This window comes from Heterocephalus glaber, unplaced genomic scaffold (assembly GCF_053883595.1).
Source record: "Heterocephalus glaber isolate CG9 unplaced genomic scaffold, H.glaber_assembly_v1.0 deba00001449, whole genome shotgun sequence".
NCBI classification, from domain to species: Eukaryota; Metazoa; Chordata; class Mammalia; order Rodentia; family Bathyergidae; genus Heterocephalus; species Heterocephalus glaber.
The window spans coordinates 1,305,383-1,323,746 of NW_028258300.1; the positions used below are offsets into that span (position 1 = coordinate 1,305,383).

Here is an 18,364-nt window from a genome sequence, read left to right on the forward strand (position 1 = left end):
TGCTAGGTGATTCTTCCCATCCTTGGGGTCTTGCCAGGCAGCCTGAGCTCTGCGACTGACGGGGGGAGACAGTGAGGAAGCAGTGCTATTCCGAAGCCTGGGCTGGGAGTCCTGTATGATGATCTCAGGGCTGGGTGAGATCAGGGAGTCAGGGAAGGCTTCCTGGAGGGGGAGCACTTCGGCTTTGAATGACAGGAGATTTGGGGAGGGGAGACTTCCAGGCGGTGGGACAGCAGGTGTTAAGGGGCAGACACTGGAGGAAGAGGGGACTGTCCTGGGCTTCTTTCTGCTGTCCCCGACTCTGCTCCTTCCCAGCCCTGCATGTAGACCAGTATCGAAGCTGTGAGCGGGGACTTTAACACTGCCCTCTGACCAGAGCTGTCCCTGGGCTGGGTCCCCAGCAGCACACGAGGTTCCAGGCTGGGATAGGGGAGAAGGCTGGCCCTGCAGCCCTGGGGGCGTCTCTCCTGTCCCCTCAGCCGCCTCTGCCGAGCCCACCCCACACTGAAGGCCATCGAGATGTTCCACTTCCGGGGGCCGTCCCAGGTTGGGGACCGCCTGGTACTCAAGGCCATCGTGAACAACGCCTTCAAGCACAGGTGAGGGGTGGGAGCCGAGGGCACCCTGGCTGGGCCCAGCCCCCGCATCTACACTGGTACACACAGCTCCTCAGGACCCTTCTGTGCTCCCCGAGGCCCACTGGCCGGTCGGGGGCCCCTCCTCTGGGCTCCCCTGTCTGTGGGTCTGCTGTCTCAGGTGTACTTCGAGCTCCCTGCATCCCCTCCGTGGGTCAGGCCGGGCTGGCAGGTGCAGTCTGCCCAGCACAGGTTTGGTGGCTATCAGACCCGCTTCCGGTTGGCTTGGTGACCTTGGGCAAATTGTTGCCCTGTCCCAGCCTTGGGTTCCCCGTTTGTATAAAGTCCACATTCTGTGATCACAGAACTTCCTAAGACATGGTGAATAGTGGTGGCTGTGGATATTTCCTTATTTATGCAGTACTGGGGATTGAACTCAGGGCCTTCACAGGGAGCTACATCCCTAGCCCTTTTTTATTTTTATTTGAGATCAGATTTTGCTAAATTGGCTAGGCCATACTCAAATTTGAGATTTTCCAGAGCTGGGGATTTAGCTCTGGTGCCGCCACCTGCCTTGCAAGCATAAGGTCTCAAGTTCGATCCCCGGTATCAAAAACCACCGCCCCCCAAAACCAAAACAAAACTGAGATCCTCCTGGCTCAGCCTCCTAGAATGCTGGGATTCCAGGCCTGTGTCACCATGCCCAGCTGTGGCTGCTGTTTTATAATTAATAACGATAATAAGACATGCATAGATGGCAGCAATGGAGCTGGGAACCTGCGTAATGAGTGATGTTCCTAATTAATCCATCCGCCTCCGCTGGCAGCCTGTGTCCTCTTGGACCCTTTGAGGTTAGAACTGCGTGGTGTCTCTTTGCTTCCTTATTTGTCACCCCCTCCCCTGGTGTTAGCCCATGGGGCTGAGACTGGGCCGGTTTACACAGCAGGTGGTCTGTAAACATGGGTGGAAGGGACACTTCTGGGGCCCTGCCAGTGGGACTGTGGTCCAGGTCGCTGGAGGAGCTGGAGGAGAGAGTGTGCATGCTTGTGTGTACCTGTGTGTGCACGTGGCTGTGTGTACCATGCGTGTATGCGAGTGTGCGGGGGAGGGCGTGGCCTTGGGGACATCCGGCCAGCACACAAGCAGTCCCCTCTCTGCCAGCATGGAGGTGGGTGTGTGCGTGGAGGCCTATCGCCAGGAGGCCGAGCCCCACTGGCGGCACATCAACAGCGCCTTCATGACCTTCGTGGTCCTGGACGCAGATGACCAGCCCCAGAAGCTCCCCTGGATCCAGCCCCAGCCTGGGGTAAGTGGAGGAGGCGCCCCACCCACACTAGCCCCCTCCCTGCCCCTCCGCCCTCAGGTCTAAGGAAGGGGCCCTCAGTGAGCTGCAGTCCCGTCTGGAAGCGGAGCAGCTGTAGCCCCTGCCTCTGGGTCTGTGGGGTGCTGGGGCACTGTGGAGAGCAAGCCTGCAGGGGCCACTGTCAGGGGCCTGGGCTCAAAGGGTGTATCTGAAGAAAGGCTGCCCCTGCTTCCTGTGGGCCGGGTGGTGACTTGGTGAGGGCCCTCTCTCCAGGAAGGTCCCACCCTGCCTGCCTGCGTCATGGCCGAGTGCAGCCACGATAGCCCGTGCCTGTGGTGTGGAGCAGGGGAACGGGAGTGGCTAGTGGTGGGGGGGGGCCCGAGGGGAGCTGAGCAACAGTACCTTCCCCGGCACTTGCTAGGCATGCACTCTGCCACTGAGCCACATCCCCATCTCTTTTACTTTTAATTTTGGAACAGGGTCTTGCTAAGTTGCCCAGGCTGACCTTGAGCTGGCAGTTCTCCTGGCTCAGCTTGCCAAGTAGCTGTAATCATAGACACTTGCCTTCCACGCTCATGAGTGGGGACTTTGGAGGTGGTGGTGATGAGAGTGGGCTGAGTCAGGCCACTCTGAACTCTGACCTGGAACAGGCCACTCCACCATCTCAGACTCAGTTTCCCCGTCTGTGCTATGGGGAGAGTGAGTGTGCGGCAGCCTCCTGGGTTTGCCCCAGGAGTGGGCAGGCTTCCCAAGGGGCCTGTGCATAGCAAAGCCTGGGTGCACAGGCAGTGGCGATGGTGCCCTGTGAGGGTCCCTCTGTGACAGAGGAGGACACTGAGGCCTGGTGAGGGGAGGTGGCATTCCCACGGTCACTCAGAGCGCCCCAGGGGAGTCGGGGCTGCAGCTGGTGCCTAGCATTTTCCTGGCCAGGATGCTTTGACTCCAGCTCCCCGGTGAGACCTGAGCTCCATGCTGGGGCTGCAGGGCTTCCTCCACCCTGCGGACAGGGAGGGCAGAACGGGGGCTCCCTGGCTGTCCGTGCACGGCAGCCGGTCCCTGCTTATTCCCCAGGAGGGCGAGCGGCGATACCGTGAGGCCAGTGCCAGGAAGAAGATCCGCTTGGACAGGTGAGTGGGGCGGGCCCTGGGGGCACAGGTGTGTGGGGCTGTGACCCCAGGGCCCGCCACATCTTTGGACCGGCGGGGCACTGAGCTGGGCCCTATCATCCACGCAGCCTTTCACGTTGGCGCCTTTCACAGCTGGCTTGTGAAATAATGCAGGCCCTGACATAGGGGACAGAGGGGCTTGGTGGCTCTCCTGCTGGCACACAGACAGGTGGCACCAGCAGCTGGCCAGGGCCAGGTGACTGTAAATCCTGTGTCTTTCCATTGGCAGAGAAAGGCACACAGGTTGAGAGAGGACATGCAGGTGCTCAGGCTATGAATCTGGTGTGTCTGGCTCTGCTGTGGGAGCACTTTACAACTGCAGGGTGCTGAAAACATGCTGGGTGCACAGGTGCTGTGAATCAGGAAAGTGTGCACTGGAGCTGTAAGCCCAGTAGGCTGGGAGGCTGAAGCAGGAGGATCTCAAGTTTAAAGACAGCTTGGGCAACTCAGTGACTTAATGATACCTTGTCTCAAAAAAAGGAGGGGAGTCTGGGAATGCAGCTCAGTGTGAAGGTCCTGGGTTCAATCTTCAGCACTACCAAAAAAAAAAAAAAAGGAAGGAAAGAAAGAGGAAGAGAAAGAGAAAGAAGACAGGCAGCTGGGTATGGTGGTGCATCCCTATAATCCCAGAACTCAGGAGGCTGAGACAGGAGGATCACCATGAGTTCAAGGGCATCCTGGGCTTGAATTACAAAACGAGACCCTGTCTCAAAAAAAAAAAAAAAAAAAAGGAAAGAAGGAAGGAAGGAAAGAGAAAGAAAAAGGAAGGAAGGAAAGAAGGGAGGGAGGAAGGAAGGAAGGGAGAAAGGCGCCCCCCAGTGGAGCACTTCCCACATGTCGGCACTATGCTCCTGGTGGAGACCCTGCCCCATTTCCCAGAGGAGGACACTGAGGTGAAAGGGCGAAGTCACTCTGCGAGGTGTGGGGACTCAGCCCTCAGCTGCCTCCTCCCAGGTTGTCCCTCTGAGCTGGCTGAGGTCCGGCTCTCAGCGGCTGTCCTGGGTGTCGTGCAGACCCGTGTCCTGGTCCTCCCGAACCCTTCCCTCCTGCCTGCCCACCCTCTGGCCTCAACCCTCGGGGCCAGCAGGAGGCTGCCCAGGGACCCAGCATGTCATCTCCCCTCCAGGAAGTACATCGTGTCCTGTAAGCAGGCCGAGGTGCCCCTCTCTGTCCCCTGGGACCCTAGCAACCAGGTAAGGCCCTCTGCTTTGAGGGGACAGTCTTCAGGCCCCCAGCATCCTGTGCCCTCCCCCACTGGTCAAAGCAGGGAAGAGGGCTGTAGGGAACCCTCTACCTCACGGTGATGATGCCAGTGGGGGTCTGGACCAGCCCGGAGCCCCCTCCCAAGGCCCAGGGCTCTCTCCCCAGGGACCCCGTCGTCCTGGGTCTGCTCCTCTCCCATGCCCTGCACTGCCTTGGCCCCGGGGAGCCAAGCAGGGGGAGGCAGCATCCTGTGTGCTCTCCCCAGGTTTATCTGAGCTACAACAACGTATCCTCCCTGAAGATGCTCGTGGCCAAGAGCAACTGGGTGCTGTCCTCGGAGATCAGCCAGGTAGTCTGCCCCCATCTCCTGTCCCTTCTGAGTGGCCACAGGAGGCTTCGGCCAGCGACAGGAGCTCTCAGAGCCTTTCCTCGAGCTCTAGAGACAGCTGCCCCCAGGCTGGAGTGGAGATGCCCCAGCCTGTGATCACCACAGGATGGGGCAGTGGACAGGCTGAGGAGACCTGAGCTCTGCCACTCTGGCCTGTGCCCCCAGGCGGGTCCCTTCTCCACCTCTGATGTTAGGTTGGGGTCCCAGTGCCGAGGGTCCATGGCATTGCCGCCTCAGTTGCTGCTCACCGTCCATTTCTGCTGCGTTCTCTCAGGGTCCATCTGTACCGACCCAGGGGTTCAGTCACTTGTTGGCAGTCACACAGGGTTCCAGCAGGCCATCCCCAGCCAGCACAGCCGGGGAGGATGTGGAACTGAGGCTGAGTTTCCCGGGGCAGGTCCGCCTGTACACCCTGGAGGAGGACAAGTTCCTGTCCTTTCACCTGGAGATGGTGGTGCACGTGGACGCCGCCCAGGCCTTCCTGCTGCTCTCGGACCTGCGACGGAGGCCAGAGTGGGACAGGCACTACCGGTGAGGATTGGACACTGGTGGGTGGTGTCCCTCAGCCGGGTGGGCTGGCTGGGTGTAGGTGGGGTCAGGGTGGTGAGCTTTGTGAGCCCTCAGGGAAGATGCTGAGCCTGGGCTTGAACTTGGAGGCCTAGGTTTATCTTGTTTCTGTCCCTGCTGGCTGTGTGCTTTTGAGCAAGTCACTTCCTTTCCAGGCCTCAATTTCCCCTGTGTTAATACGGGTACTTGAGGGCCGGGGATGTAGCTCAGTGGAGCTGTGCCTGGGGAGAGGTGGGTTGTGGACTTGCACTCAGGGATAAAAGTCACTCAGAGTGACTTTCAAGCCGTGTTCTGTATGGGGGATTACCTCAGGGATCACCTGGGGTGGGCTTGGAAGGCAGAGGGATACGGGAGTCCCCTCCCAGGTTCAGGCCAGTGAACAAGACCTGGGAGCTGACTGGTGGGGATGTGGGTGGCCCGGGGGAGGAGGCTGATGTGGGCCAGGTCAGCTCCGGGTGCTTGATGGGACTGGTGGAGGGGAGAGAGAACCCCTGGCTCTCCTGGCACTGCCACACTCTTGAGGCAGCTTCCGGTGCAGGGCAGGCTGGAGGAAGGGGGTGGGCATGGGCAGGTCACTGACCCTGTGTGAGAGTCCTTGTGTGCACACGTGTGTGTAGTGACACAGGGCCCGGCATGTGTGTGCCATGTGCTGGGCCCCGAGTTACAGCTCTACCACCAGCCCTGTTTTCTCACCAGCTTTGTGGCTGGGGACAGGTTATTTCCGAGTGTCCCTCATCTGTAAAGGGGGGCGCTGTGTCCCTACTGTGGGGGGTGGGGTGTCGCGATTCAGTGATGTAACACTGAATGGCACTTAGAGCAGCACCTGGCACACAGTAGGCGTTCACTTTTTTTTTTTTTTTTTGGTACCAGGGATCGAACTCAGGTCCTTGCGCTTGCGCCGCAGGCGACAAAACCACTGAGCTAAATCCCCAGCCCGTTAAATATTAAGCCCAAGCTCCAGATTGTCATGTCTACTCTGGGTGTGTGCACTGGATGGGCACAGACACGTGATCTGTGTGCTCACCCGCTATGTCCCAGTGTGTCCCCACGTGTGCAAGTGTCTGTATGGGGCTTTGTTCCTGGGTCTGTGTGTGTTTGCGTGTGTACATACCTCTATGTGTGTGTGCTTGCTTCTTTGTTGTGTGCATCTGCTTGTGTGCCCACCTTTGTGTGTCCCTGTGTGTCTCCCTGGCCAGCCCTTCCTGTTGTCCCACTCTGAGCTCTGCGGAGCAGCACAGGGCAAAGTGTGTGGCACAGAAGCTAGGTGGGCAGTGGGTGGTGGGCCGTGTGCATGTGGCATGGGAAGCCCGGCACCCCTGAACTGCTGCATCCCTGCAGGAGCGTGGACCTGGTGCAGCAGGTGGACGAGGACGATGCCATCTACCATGTCATCAGCCCTGGACTCGGCGGCAATGCCAAGCCCCAGGACTTTGTGATCCTGGCCTCGAGGCGGAAGCCTTGTGACAATGGGTAGGTGACTGCCTCCCGGGCCTGCAGTAGAGTGGCCAGTGGGGTGGGCTCAGCCTAGAGTCAGAGCTCTGGTTCCCCCTGGCTGTGGGACCCCAGGCCACAAGGCTCTGGGCTGCTGTGGGTTTGGTGGGGTAAAGTGGGAGACAAAGGCGCACACTGGTGCCCTAAGGCAGGGCCAGCTATGACCTGGGTGGCCCAGGCTGCCTCACCCAAGGTCACGGATGGAGCACTTCTCACATGGCCACCTCTTGGGTATGTGGCTGGAGGGAGCGAGCTTGCCAGCTCTGCTGGGTCAGAGACCAGGACAGACGGCTTCACTCCTGCTGTAGACAGGGACAGGAAGAGGAAGAACAAAAATCTCAAGCCAGGTGCAGTGGTGCACGCCTGTGCCGATCACTGTGAGCTTCAGGCCAGCCTGAACTACACATCGAGACCCAGTCTCCAACCAAACTCCATAACTCTTCCCAGAATGTCCAGGGTTGAAAGGCCTCAGCAGAAACCCCCCAGGGGTCACACGGGCTCCTGAGACCCTGTGCTGGGTCTTGCGGTGCCTCCTCTCCAGCCTGGCCCTGAGCTGTGAGAACACACGCCAGGCTGGGGAGACCCTCATCCTGTTCCGGCCCTGCCTCTCCTCCAGGGAGCCCTACATCATTGCGCTGAGGTCGGTCACGCTGCCCACGCACCCTGAGGTGCCCGAGTACCGCCGTGGGGAGACGCTGTGCTCAGGCTTCTGCCTGTGGCACGAGGGGGACCAGGTGACCAAGGTGAGACACCGTTCCTCATTGAGCTCAGTGCTGTTAGGGCAGGACCACTCCAGACCCTGCCACTACCTCCGGCCTCCTCCCTGTCCCAGCCCAGGAGAGCCAGGGGCTGAAAACCCATGCATTAAGATCTAAAAGTCAGAAGCTGCTTCGGGGGCTTGGAGAAAGCTCTGAGGTTGCACGCAGAAGACCTGGTCCCATCTAAAATCCTACCTCATTATTTACCCGGATCTCACTTCTCCAGGAAGGCTTTATATGGCTCCCAGGGCCCATAAAACTCAGGGCAGTCGGTGTTGATTGGAAAGGTGGGCAGGAGGCTGGAGGGGGTGCCACAGCTTCCTGCATGGCCCCCAGCTTCTGCAGCCTTAGGCTGGCCCGGGTGGGGACTCAACCAGTGGCTGCTACATTAACACACTTGTACCAGGAGCACCTTGGAGCAGTCCCTGGGCTGATGCCTGGAGTGTCTGTGGTCCCGCAGTGCCCTAATTAAAGAGGACTCAGTGCTGGGTTTCTGGGGACCCACCAGGGGCTCCTGGCTGGCAGGGAAGATGCTGGTGACTGTCAACACCCGAGGGAGGGTTAAGGTGAACCTGGTGGAGGAAGTTATGCCTGGCAGCTGGACAGTTTTCTAACTGACCCCCAAGATACCAGGGAGCTGGCTTGTGTTTGCTGCCCTCCCGGAAGCTGGGCATCCCAGCGCCCCCTGCCTTCCCTTTGTCCCTTTCCAAGCATGGCTTCTGCCCTGCAGGTGTCCTACTACAACCAGGCCACCCCTGGCTTGCTCAACTACGTGACCACCAATGTGTCCGGCCTGTCCTCAGAATTCTACTCCACATTCAAGGCGTGCGAACACTTCCTCCTGGACAACCGGAATGACCTGGCCCCCAGCCTCCAGACCCTGTAGGCACCCACCCCATCCTGCCCAAGGACTTGTGCACAGCACAAGGAGGAAGGTTTATTCATCCTGCTTCCCCCGGAAGCCTTGGCCCAGCACTGCCAGGCAATCAGTTCCTGCCAACGTCTGCCGGCAAGTTTTGGCGCTGGCCCCGGGGCAGCCTGTAGTAGACTCGGCTTCTGTCCTCAGCCCTGGCCACCAGCAGCCCCAGCTGCACAGCTGCAGGGCTGCTCCTGGTGTGGCTGTTTTGCACAGTGACAGTGGCCCTAGGGGAGGCCGCCAGCAGCCTGGCCACTACGTCTGTCTTGCTCTGGCCCAGTGGCCCTGCCTGCAGCTGGAAGGACACAGGTTGCCAGAGCCCCTGGCACAACTTCAGCATATCTGTGACCAGCTGCTCCCTGTAGCCGCCATCCAGCACCTCCTCAGGCCAGCCTGGGGCCACTGTCACATGGGGGAAAATGTCAGCTACAGCAGTGATCAGCTCTCTGCCATCCACGTGTCCAGGGACCACAAAACTGCCATGAGAGACTGTGGCCCCGACCCACACAGGGCGAGGCAGGTGGCCAAGGGAGGAGAGGCGTGCCAGTGTGGTCAGGGTTGGCCGGAGGGCTTCGGGCTCTGCTATGTTCATGTGGACTCCCCAGCGTCCAGGGCGCATGGCCAGTTGCAGCAGGGATGACTCCAGCGTCAGGGAATGGCCCTCCAGGACACGTACAACGGGCACAGGGTCCCTGGCTGCAACTCTCTGGAGGTGGACGTCCAGCAGGATCATGCCGTCTTTGTCTGCAAGAAGGAACAGGGGCTGTGGTTGGGCCACCGTGGGATGTTAGAGACCCTCGTTAGAGGCACAGTGGAGGGTACAGGGACACCTGAGGAGGAGGAAGAGGAGCTGGTGCTCCGCCTCTTGGGAATCTGCTGGCTTGGATCTGGGCTCCTCGTGCCATGCCTGGTACCCAGACTGACAATCAGCTGCTAGGTCAGCCCTTGGCCTTTGGGTCAGGCTCAGACCTGGGCCTGTACCCAGTCATCTTATAGCACCCGTGGCTGAGGACTGGAAGGCGCTGGACTAAGGCCAGGTGTCCCCTGCTCTTGGACACTACTACGCTCCCTCCCACCCATTATGTGGCTTATCTGGGCCTGTGTTGCCATGGTAACAGACCCACAGTACCCACTCAAGCATAGGATACCCCCAGAGATCAGCTAGGAGCACCAGGGCTGTAGGCACTTACCTGGGAGGGTAAGCACTGCTGCTGTCCCATTGCTGTGGACTTCTGGAACCAGCCACTCCAAGCTCAGACCGTCAGCCCCTTGAGGCTGGAGAAGAGGTTTCAGGCTGCCGCCTGTGTAGTACATCTGCTTCCTCGTGGCGTTTACTGTGGGGCCCCAGAGTACCCGGATGAAGTAGCTGCCATTCAGAGTGCCTTCTGTGTGCCCAGGCCCAGACATACTCTATAAGCCTCATCTCAGCCACCAGGTAGCTGCCATTTCCCACTTCATTGATTATAAGATGACGATCTGCCCAAGGCTCTGTAGCAGTGAGAGCTGGTGGAACCAGAGCCGTCTGGCCCCAAAGCTGGCAGGCATCCCTCCCTGTCACTGTGGCTCCCCTGGCAGGAAGGTTGTCTGATGGGACCCCTTGGGATGGCCTCACTGTGGGCTCTCCTAGGGGTCAAGGGCACCAGGGCTTTGCAGAGGAGCTTCTGGATCATGACAGCAGGCACTAGGAGGCGCTGTGCTCTCTGAAATGTCTGGGAAACATGCAGGCTTTGGACTTTGCAAGGTTCCCGCCTAAACTGCCTTGAACAAGCTGGGTGACTACAAATTCCTTAGCTATTCTGAGCCTCCATTTCTCTATTGCTAAATTGGAATGCCAGCTTCATGGCTGTGTGAAGCTTCGAAAGCATACCACCCTAGGGCTGGCACACAACGGGGACTCAGAAAGATTCCTGCCTCCTCTTCCACCCAGGCTTCCTCGTTTCCTCTCAGCTCTGCCCCGGTGCCCACCAAGGGCTGCCCTGTGCAGTCAGCCCACGCCCTGTCCCAGGCTCCCTCCTTACAAGCCTGCTGCTTGAACTGCGACAGGATGGGCTCGAAGAGATCGTAGTAGACTCGGTGAGCCTCCGTGTTGTCCCGGATGTAGAGGAGATCGTCCACTGACATGGGGTCAGCTCTGCCCTGCCACAGTGTCAGGGTGTACCTGCGTTCAGAGAGCTGGGTCAGTGCCTTCCTGGGACCTGGAAGGCCCTTGGTCCCACTCCTGTGCTCAGGATTGGACCCTAGACAGGCCCAGGAGGGAACATCTGTCCTCCAGCCTAGCTTCCCACCAGCCCCTCCTCCCTGAGCACCGGACCTTCCCTGGGGTTGAGGGGATTGGGCAGGGACGGGGGGGTGGGTGGGGCCAGTGTGGTATTTAGGGCCCTTCTAGCCCTGATAATCAGAGTCTGGGGATGGGTTTGCAGCCAGAAAGGGCTGTGATGGGAGGCTCAGGGTTTTTACCTCTCAGATTGGTCCAGCAGCCAGCTGAAGTGCGGCCAGGCACCCCGCACCATGACAGCCCGCACGGGGAAGGTGACCTTCTGTGGCACGGCTCCCACCAGCGCATGCATTTCCTCCAACATGGCCTTGGTGTAAGGCCTGGTGTGCAGTGGGGCTAAGTAACGGGTGGTCCAGCCCACGGACAGGGTGGTCCTGGGGTATTTCTCCTGCACCAGCGCCAGGAACCTGCAGAGCAACAGATGCTGGCTGGAAGAGCCCCACTGGCCCCTCCCTCCCTCTTGGGGGTTCAGTGGGAGGAAGGGGCAGGGTCCCTGGGGTCTGTGATATAAGGGTGGCAGCAAAGCCTACACAACAGGAGTGCCGTTTGTGGTCCCACAGAGGACGAACTTTGGAGTCAAAGTCTGGGTCTAGGTTCTGACTGACTTGGGTAGATTCTAAGACAGGATCCCTTCCAGAAGGGCAAGCCTTCTTAGAACATCCCCACACAGGCAGAAGCGGCTGGACCCGAGCCCCAAGGGGTGCAGGTCTGGACTCTGCCAGCTGCAGGTCTTTAAAGAGTCATTTTAAAAAATTTATTTGAATTTTGCCCTGATGCAAATCTTCATAGGCAAATGGCATTGCCTGATCACCCCCTCCCCAGTGAGGGAAATGAGTACAATTAACACTGCAAGAGATGAGCCATGTTTATCTTGGGCTGTGGTCTACATTTTCAAACTGCTGCTTCCCAGACGCACTCGTGTGTTGGGTGGATGGATTGGATGGATTGGCTGGGTGGCTGGACAGACAGATGGGTGGAGGGTCAGATGGAGGGTCAAAGAGCACAGAGCTTAGCACCAGAAAGGCCTCAGTTTGAATCTTTGCTTTGCCACTTTTAGACTTAGGCAGGTCATGTGACTTCTACCAAACAGTGCCTGTATTTATAAAATGAAAAGCATAGTACCTACCAAGTTCTCATTGTAAGAGTTAATGATATTCTGCAAGTAAGGGCTTAAAGCCATGCCTGGGACACATAATAAACATTTGACAACTTGAGCCTCAATTCCTGTGAGCTTTTTTGCATCTACAAACGGGAAGGAGAAACTACTAATCTGGCCGTGCCAGGTAAGTAACAAATTGAGTGTACCCGGTCCTTAACCCTCTGCAGATGCAGAGCACCACATGGCTGGAGCTCACCAGGGCTGCTGTGGATGGGCAGGGCTAGACTTGCAGGAGGGTGGGGAGGGAGTCAGCCAAGTCTTGGGCTTGTCACTGGGGAGCAGGGAGGCCTTGGGCCTGCTTGCTGTCCAGAAGTCCCCTATGTAGCAGGGATGACAAACTCGAAAGCCGATGGTGACTGCCCAATGAGGTCAGGGCTGTTAGGAAGCAGTTGGGGGAGGGGTGAGCCCACAGGAAGTCCCTCCATAGCCTGGGGTGCCAGGGATGTTTCTAAGGGCAGCAGTGACCAGGCTGAGGCTCCTCAGAAAAGGGGAAGAGGCCTCAGGTCGAGGAAGCATGCAAAGGGTCAGAGGTGAGGCTAGAAGCAAACTCAGCAAAGGTCCCCTAGAGTCCCCTTCCATAGAGATGAACACTCACTGTGTGGCATTGACCGGAATTGAGATGGGACTGTTGGGACCAGGCAGGATGTCGGCATTGATCCACACGGGCCTCCGTACCCTGCCGGCGTCCGTCAGCTGCTGAAGGAGGCCCAGCGAGGGGCCCACAGCCTTGAGGCTCTTGAAGTCCAGTTTGATGCCTGTAGGGAGGAGGCCAGGGCTTGAGGAACAGGCCAAGGGGCCAGGATGGGGGTGGGAGGGCAGGAAGGCCAGGCCCAGGGTAAGGATGGCTGCCACACAGGCAGCAGAGCCAGCCCGGAGAAGGGCAGCAGGTGCCACCCTAGTGGCAGCTGATGAAGGGCCATGATTCCTGGGCAGAGCAGGTGTGGAGGGACCCAAGACACCAGAGCCCCAAAGGAGGTCACTTGACCCTCAGGAAGAGAGCAGAGAGCAGTGCAGGCAGGGACAGGAGCCAGCCAGCGAATGCCCACCAGGGTAGTGAGGGGACCAGGCTGGGGCAATGGGCACCAGGGAGGTGTAAAGCGGGGAAAGGCCATCCAAGGGTGTGGGAATCATAGTCAAGGAAGAGAGCTGAGTAAGGAAGGGGTCCAGGAGAGATCATGTGTCTGGGACTGGGCTTCCAGTTAGAGGTGGCTTAGGCCTGTAATTCCAGCCACGCGATACTTAGGAGGCTGAGGTGGGAGGGTTGCAGGTTTGAGTCCCAACAGGGCAAATGAAAAGGGCTGAGGAGATAATTTAGTGTGGAGCCCTGAGTTCAGTCCCTAGTCTTGCATAGACAGATAAGAGAGATAGATGACAGACAGAGGGCTGGGGATGTGGCTTGGTGGTGGGGTGTTTGTGCAGTGTTCAAGAGGCTCTGGGTTTGATTCCCAGCACCTGAGGGAGAGGGAGGAGTTAGATGGTGCCCAGATCCTGCATGTAACTGCAACGGGACCCCAGGGCAGCAGGGCGCGGTTGGGTTTGGAGCCTGTAGTACCTGGTCTGTGGATTCGGGAGGGAGCGCAGTGCCCCGTGCACTTCTAGCCTCTGTGGGTCCAGCTGGGACTGACTGGAGCTGAATGTGTGCTCCCCACAGCCCCATCTCCCCTGAGCTGGGCTCTGGAGCATCGGGAGGGGAAGCTGAGGCAGAGCGCTCCCTGAGGAGGGACCTCTAGCCCCAAAGGCGCTTACCCTTCTGGGAACGGGACAGCACTGTCTCCAGCCAGTGCTGCAGCGTGTTGTCACTGTAGATGGCCGGCGGGTGGGCCATGATGGGAACGCCTGTCTCATTGGCCGTGTTGAGCCCTTCTGTATTGACGTCTGCCTCCAAGACCATGGAATTGCCTGTTGAAGAGGAAGAACTAAGTCATTTTTTTTCCTTTTGTACTGGGGATTGAACTTGGGACCTTGTGCTTCTGAGGCAGGTACTAGAACCGCTGAGCTTACCCTCTTACCTTGACTTTTGGCTACATGGGAATGAGGGAGAGGGGTCCAAAGGATTTGGGACTCCATGGGGTCTGGAGAAGCCAGGCCCAAGAGCTCCTGGCAGATTAAGAGGGTGGCCCAGTACTGCATGCAGCTCAGTGGTGGAGGGTTTGCTAATATGTGCATGTGAAGCCCTGGGCTCCATCCCCAGCCTGGCAAAAATAGGGTATGAGCCCCGCCCCAAGCCTACAGGAGCCAGTTCCAGTCTGGGGCAGGTGGTGCTGTGTTGTGGGGAAGGGACCCACGTTTCTGTGTCCTCATGATCCTTTGGTGCCTTGTGCCTCCCCTGAGGCGCTTGTTTTCTCTTCTGAGACTATGTAGCCCAGGCTAGCCTTGAAGTCAGTGATCCTCCTACCTCAGCCTCCAGGGCTGGGATGACAGGCGTGCCCCACCACACCCGGCCTTACTCAAGGGTCTTGGGGACACAGCCAGGCCTGCTCACCTCCAGACTGGCCTCCTCCCTTGCCGGCCCAGGACCACCGCTCAGGCCTATCTGCTTCCAGACCTGAGAGAGGAAGCCTCCCTAGTGCTCTGAGGTGTGTGGTCCCCAGGAGAGCCCTGTGTGGTGTGTGTGTGGGGATCCAGCGAGCTGCAGCCCGCTGGTTGCTGTAATCTTTCTGCACCTGAGACTCGGAGACGCCACACAGGCTCTGACATTCATGGTTTGTGTTAGTTCCTCAAGTCTCTGGCTTCCTTTGTCCTTAAGGACAAAGGGCTCCACAGGAAGAGAGCGGGCACCCAACGGGCCAAGGGAGAGCGCTTGGCCAGGGCAGCACGGCTTTGGCATCAGACATCTGCTCCAAATCTGAGCTAAGTCACCACCAGTGCCCCGAGTCCTGAGTCCCGCTTCCTCAGGTGCAGTGACAAGCACATGCAAAGTGCTGTCATGACGCCACAGTGGCCACAGTGTTTAGGCCATGCCTCTGGCCCCCCTCTTTTTCCTCTCCCCTGCTGCCCAGCAGCTGGACTTACTGCTCAGGCCCTCCTCCATCTTGTCCCGGCTGTTGGCTCCATGGGTCCAGCTGACCAGCAGGCCATCCGGGCTGCTGACCTGGCCCAGGCTCACCAGGTAGTCCAGCATGTCTGCTTCGGGGCGGCAAACCGCGTCCACCTCACAGCCTGGAACAAACGCCCAAGGGCTGTCAGCACCAGCCCTGCCCCAGCCCGGGCTCTTCTCCAGTCATCCCATCTCCTTCCCTGGGCCCCCACCAGCACGTGGCCCAGCAGAGAGACAGTGGGACCCAGGGCCCCCAGTGCTGCGAGGAAGGACACAAACTGCTGGCCCAGGGCACTCGGGAAAGCAGTTCACACAGAAGGGCACATTTCAGGATGGGTGCACATTTGTCAGAAGGCAGAGAATAAGTGACTTCAGGCAGAAGGACCAGCATAAGTGAAGACTTGCAAAGAGTGGGCTTGTCTAAAAGAGCAGCCCCTGGGCTAGGGATGAGGCTCAGTGGTAAAGCACCATCCTCACATGTGTGAGTCCCTGGTTGCATCCTCAGCATCAAAAGCAGGAGGATGGGCCAGGGATTTAGCTCAGTGGTTTCGCCGCCTGCTGCGCAGGCGCAAGGACCTGAGTTCGATCCCTGGTACCAAAAAAAAAAAAGCAGAAGGAGGAAGAATAGCCATTGGCCTGGTACAGGTGGAATACAGAAAAATGGACAGTATGAGATGGGGAAAGATGTCGGGGGTCAGGAAGTTGAAGGCTTTGAGCGGCAGCCAGAGTTGGGCAGGGGCTTTGTGGCCTGAGTGGGTTGTTAGAAAGCCCAGCTGCAGAGCAAGCACAGCTGGCGAACGCAGGCTGGGGTGGAGGAACCGAGCGGGTGTGGAAGGCTGCTGTGGCACAGGAGCAAGAAGGTGAGACCAGAGGCCTCAGAGGCAAGGCTGGAGGAGGGAGAGGTGGCCGGTGTGACAGGAGACTCCTCAGAAAGGCTTGGGGATGGGGCCGGGGATTCAGCTCAGTGGCACCGTGCCTGCCTTGTAAGCACAAGGTCCTGAGTTCGATCCCCAGTACAAAAAAAATACTTTCAATCTGGTACCAGAAAAATAAAGGCTTAGGGTACAGGATGCAGGCTTGGGGTGCAGATGGACCGAGGAGCCCTGCATAAGGAAGGCACAGGTAAGACTCCCCCAGAAGGAGGGTCCATCCCAGGGCCCAGGAGGCAGGAGGTGTCTCCAGGCCACTGAAAAGGAGAGAAAGTGATGGGACCTTGTGCTGGGGGGAAGCCTTGGTAGGGTTGGGGTAAGGGAAAGGCAAGTCAGACCGTCGAGGTGGCACGGGGTGAGGGGCACCTACCTGACTGGGGACCCTGGTTCAGCGTCAAGGCGATGACCATGCTGACAGCTACCGCCAGAGCTGTGATGACACCGCCAGCCAGGGCCCATTTGAAGGCCCGGCCTGAACAGCACTCCCTGCAGCCCATGGTGGCTCTTGCTGCAGAGTCCCTGAGGTTCCCTGCAGCTGGGACGAGGTGCCACGCAGCAGCAGCTAACTCTTCCCTGGCCCTAGTAGCTCTTGTAGTGTCAGATCACCCCTGCCCCTGGGTGGAGACAGCTCCCGAAGTCCCTCCCCTTCCCCCACCCGCCCTGCACCTCAGCAGGTCAAGCAGAAAATCCTGTCATCCTCAAAGTGACCTTTGAGCACTGGGTGATCTGTGTTGTCCCTCACTATTCTCTAACTCTAGCCCTCTCTGCCCCACCCCCAGGGGATCCCTGGGGCAGGCCAGGGTTGGGAACTAAGGCAGATCAGATCTGCCCAGGGACATGAATTTTCCTTCTATCTTTCTAAGATTCTGGTTGATAGGTTGGACTGGGATTGAGACCAAATTTTCTGAGCCTAGGGCATGGTGGTGCACACCTATAATCCAGGAAACTGAGGCAGGAAGATCACCGGAGTTCTGGGGCTACACAGTGAGTTCAAGGTCAATCTGAAGTACATAGCAGAGACCCTCTCTCAAATAAATAAATAAATAAATAAATAAAGACAAACAGAGCCAGGTATGGTGGCACACCTATAATCCTAGCACTCAGGAGGCTGAGGCAGGAGGATCACTGTGAATTCAAGGCCAGTTTGGGCTACATAGTGAGTTCAGGACCAGTCTGAACTATACAGTGAGACTCTGTCACCAAAAAAAAAACCCCAAAAAAAACAACCAGGGCCGGGGATTTAGCTCAGTGGTTCCAGCGCCTGCCTCGCTAGCGCTAGCGCAAGAACCCAAGTTTGATCCCTGGTACCAAAAAAAACCCAAACAAACACAAAAACCCCTCAGAGTCCTGCATGTGGCCAGGGTTACTACAGGCCACCTCTGGGATCAAGGAGTCCTTGGGCATGGGGTTAGGCCACCTGTCAGGGGGGTTCAGGATGGGAAACAAGTTAGGGACCACCCCTACTCTAGGACTCTGGGGTTTAAATGTAAGCAATGTGCTCAGGGACTTCAGTTTATAGAGAAACCCAGAGGAGGGCCGGGGATTTAGCTCAGTGGTGCTGCACCTGCCTTGCAAGCGCAAGGTCCTGAGTTCCATCCCTGGTACTAAAAAAAAGAAGAAGAAAAAAAACCGAAACCCAGAGGGGCACTTGTGACTGATTAGTGAGGGAATTCGGGGCACAATGAGTCTGACCTGGTCTGGTTTGCATTGTTTCTTTCATTAGTAATACTACTAATAAAATACATTATTTATTGCTTTTCACATCTTTATCTCCCCTTGTCATGATGCTGTTTTTTTTTCCCCCTTGAGTACTGGGGATTGAAGCCAGGGACTTTGCTCTAAGCTAAGTTCCCAGCCCTTTTCTAACTTCATATTTTGAGCCAGGGTCTTGCTAAGTGGCCCAGGCTGGCTTGAATTTGTGACCCTCCTGCCTCAGCCTCCTGAGTGCTGGGATTACAGGTGCGCCCCACCACACCTGGCTAACAAATGGTTCTTATGTCCCCATATCGCAGGAGAAAAAATTGGGGCAAGGAGTGGCCCTGACCTGCCTGTCACCTTGGTGCCGCATTCAAACCCAGACTGTGCTGGTTCTAGGACTGGCTGCCTGGTTTATGGCATCTGCAAGCCTCTTCCTGTCTTTACCCCTTCACACTGCTATGGTTAATTTTTTTGGTAATAATATTCAACACTAATGCTGGAGAAATCTCATTCTGAGAGAAAAATCCCAAACAGTTCTCACAGTCCGTGAGGGCCTTCCCCGTACAACCCGCCCGCATGTTAGAGTTGAGGCTGAGCTCGTGTGTGTGGTGCCACTGAGGGAGGCATCATCACAGGGGCCAGAGGCGGCAAAGGAGGACGTCCTGGCGGGGTGATCAAAGCACGGGAGGCTGCAGTGCCAGGACCAGAGCTCTGGGCAGGGTGGGCGCAGGCGTCAGGCGCTGAGGCTGTGGGGAAGTGAGCAGGGCTGGGGCGCCCGGGTGAACAGCTTGGCTTCAGCCCGGGAGGGCAGACTGTGGGGCGGCAGGAGAGCAAGGAGCTCAGCAGCGCGGGTGGAAGGGCAATTCTGGAATCGGATGCTGAGGAACGACTGGAGGAGG

General features: G+C 58.0%; 2 protein-coding genes across 7 annotated transcripts in view; one reads left to right on the plus strand and one right to left on the minus strand.

The window, feature by feature from the left end:
- Nucleotides 1–11,856, plus strand: part of Acot11 (acyl-CoA thioesterase 11) — a 64,681-nt gene extending 52,825 nt beyond the window's left edge. For all 6 annotated transcript variants that reach the window (XM_013069205.3, XM_013069203.3, XM_087214716.1 and 3 more), the window contains 9 exons: nucleotides 480–599; nucleotides 1,737–1,881; nucleotides 2,950–3,005; nucleotides 4,171–4,237; nucleotides 4,513–4,596; nucleotides 5,033–5,166; nucleotides 6,541–6,672; nucleotides 7,310–7,436; nucleotides 8,182–11,856. In XM_013069205.3, coding sequence (XP_012924659.1) covers nucleotides 480–599; nucleotides 1,737–1,881; nucleotides 2,950–3,005; nucleotides 4,171–4,237; nucleotides 4,513–4,596; nucleotides 5,033–5,166; nucleotides 6,541–6,672; nucleotides 7,310–7,436; nucleotides 8,182–8,337 — 1,021 coding nt within the window. In that variant the 3' untranslated portion in view covers nucleotides 8,338–11,856. The remainder of the gene's footprint in view (nucleotides 1–479; nucleotides 600–1,736; nucleotides 1,882–2,949; nucleotides 3,006–4,170; nucleotides 4,238–4,512; nucleotides 4,597–5,032; nucleotides 5,167–6,540; nucleotides 6,673–7,309; nucleotides 7,437–8,181) is intronic.
- Nucleotides 8,376–16,472, minus strand: Fam151a (family with sequence similarity 151 member A). The gene is made up of 8 exons (XM_004874631.4): nucleotides 16,138–16,472; nucleotides 14,814–14,960; nucleotides 13,548–13,700; nucleotides 12,397–12,556; nucleotides 10,825–11,049; nucleotides 10,386–10,525; nucleotides 9,558–9,701; nucleotides 8,376–9,111 (listed from the first exon to the last, which is right to left on the minus strand). The coding sequence occupies exons 1-8, from the start codon at nucleotides 16,262–16,264 to the stop codon at nucleotides 8,438–8,440; spliced, it is 1,770 nt and encodes a 589-aa protein (XP_004874688.1). The 5' UTR covers nucleotides 16,265–16,472; the 3' UTR covers nucleotides 8,376–8,437.
- Between the last annotated feature and the right edge of the window lie 1,892 nt (nucleotides 16,473–18,364).

Bases quoted from the DNA above. Each gene is read 5' to 3' on its own strand.
- Fam151a (XM_004874631.4), bottom strand. From the start codon at position 16,264: ATGGGCTGCAGGGAGTGCTGTTCAGGCCGGGCCTTCAAATGGGCCCTG. The intron at 14,961-16,137 runs GTAGGTGCCCCT...CGTTTGTTCCAG, and splicing joins GAACCAGGGTCCCCAGTCAG to GCTGTGAGGTGGACGCGGTT. The intron at 9,702-10,385 runs GTAAGGAGGGAG...GGGGCCCCACAG, and splicing joins GCAGTTCAAGCAGCAGGCTT to TAAACGCCACGAGGAAGCAG.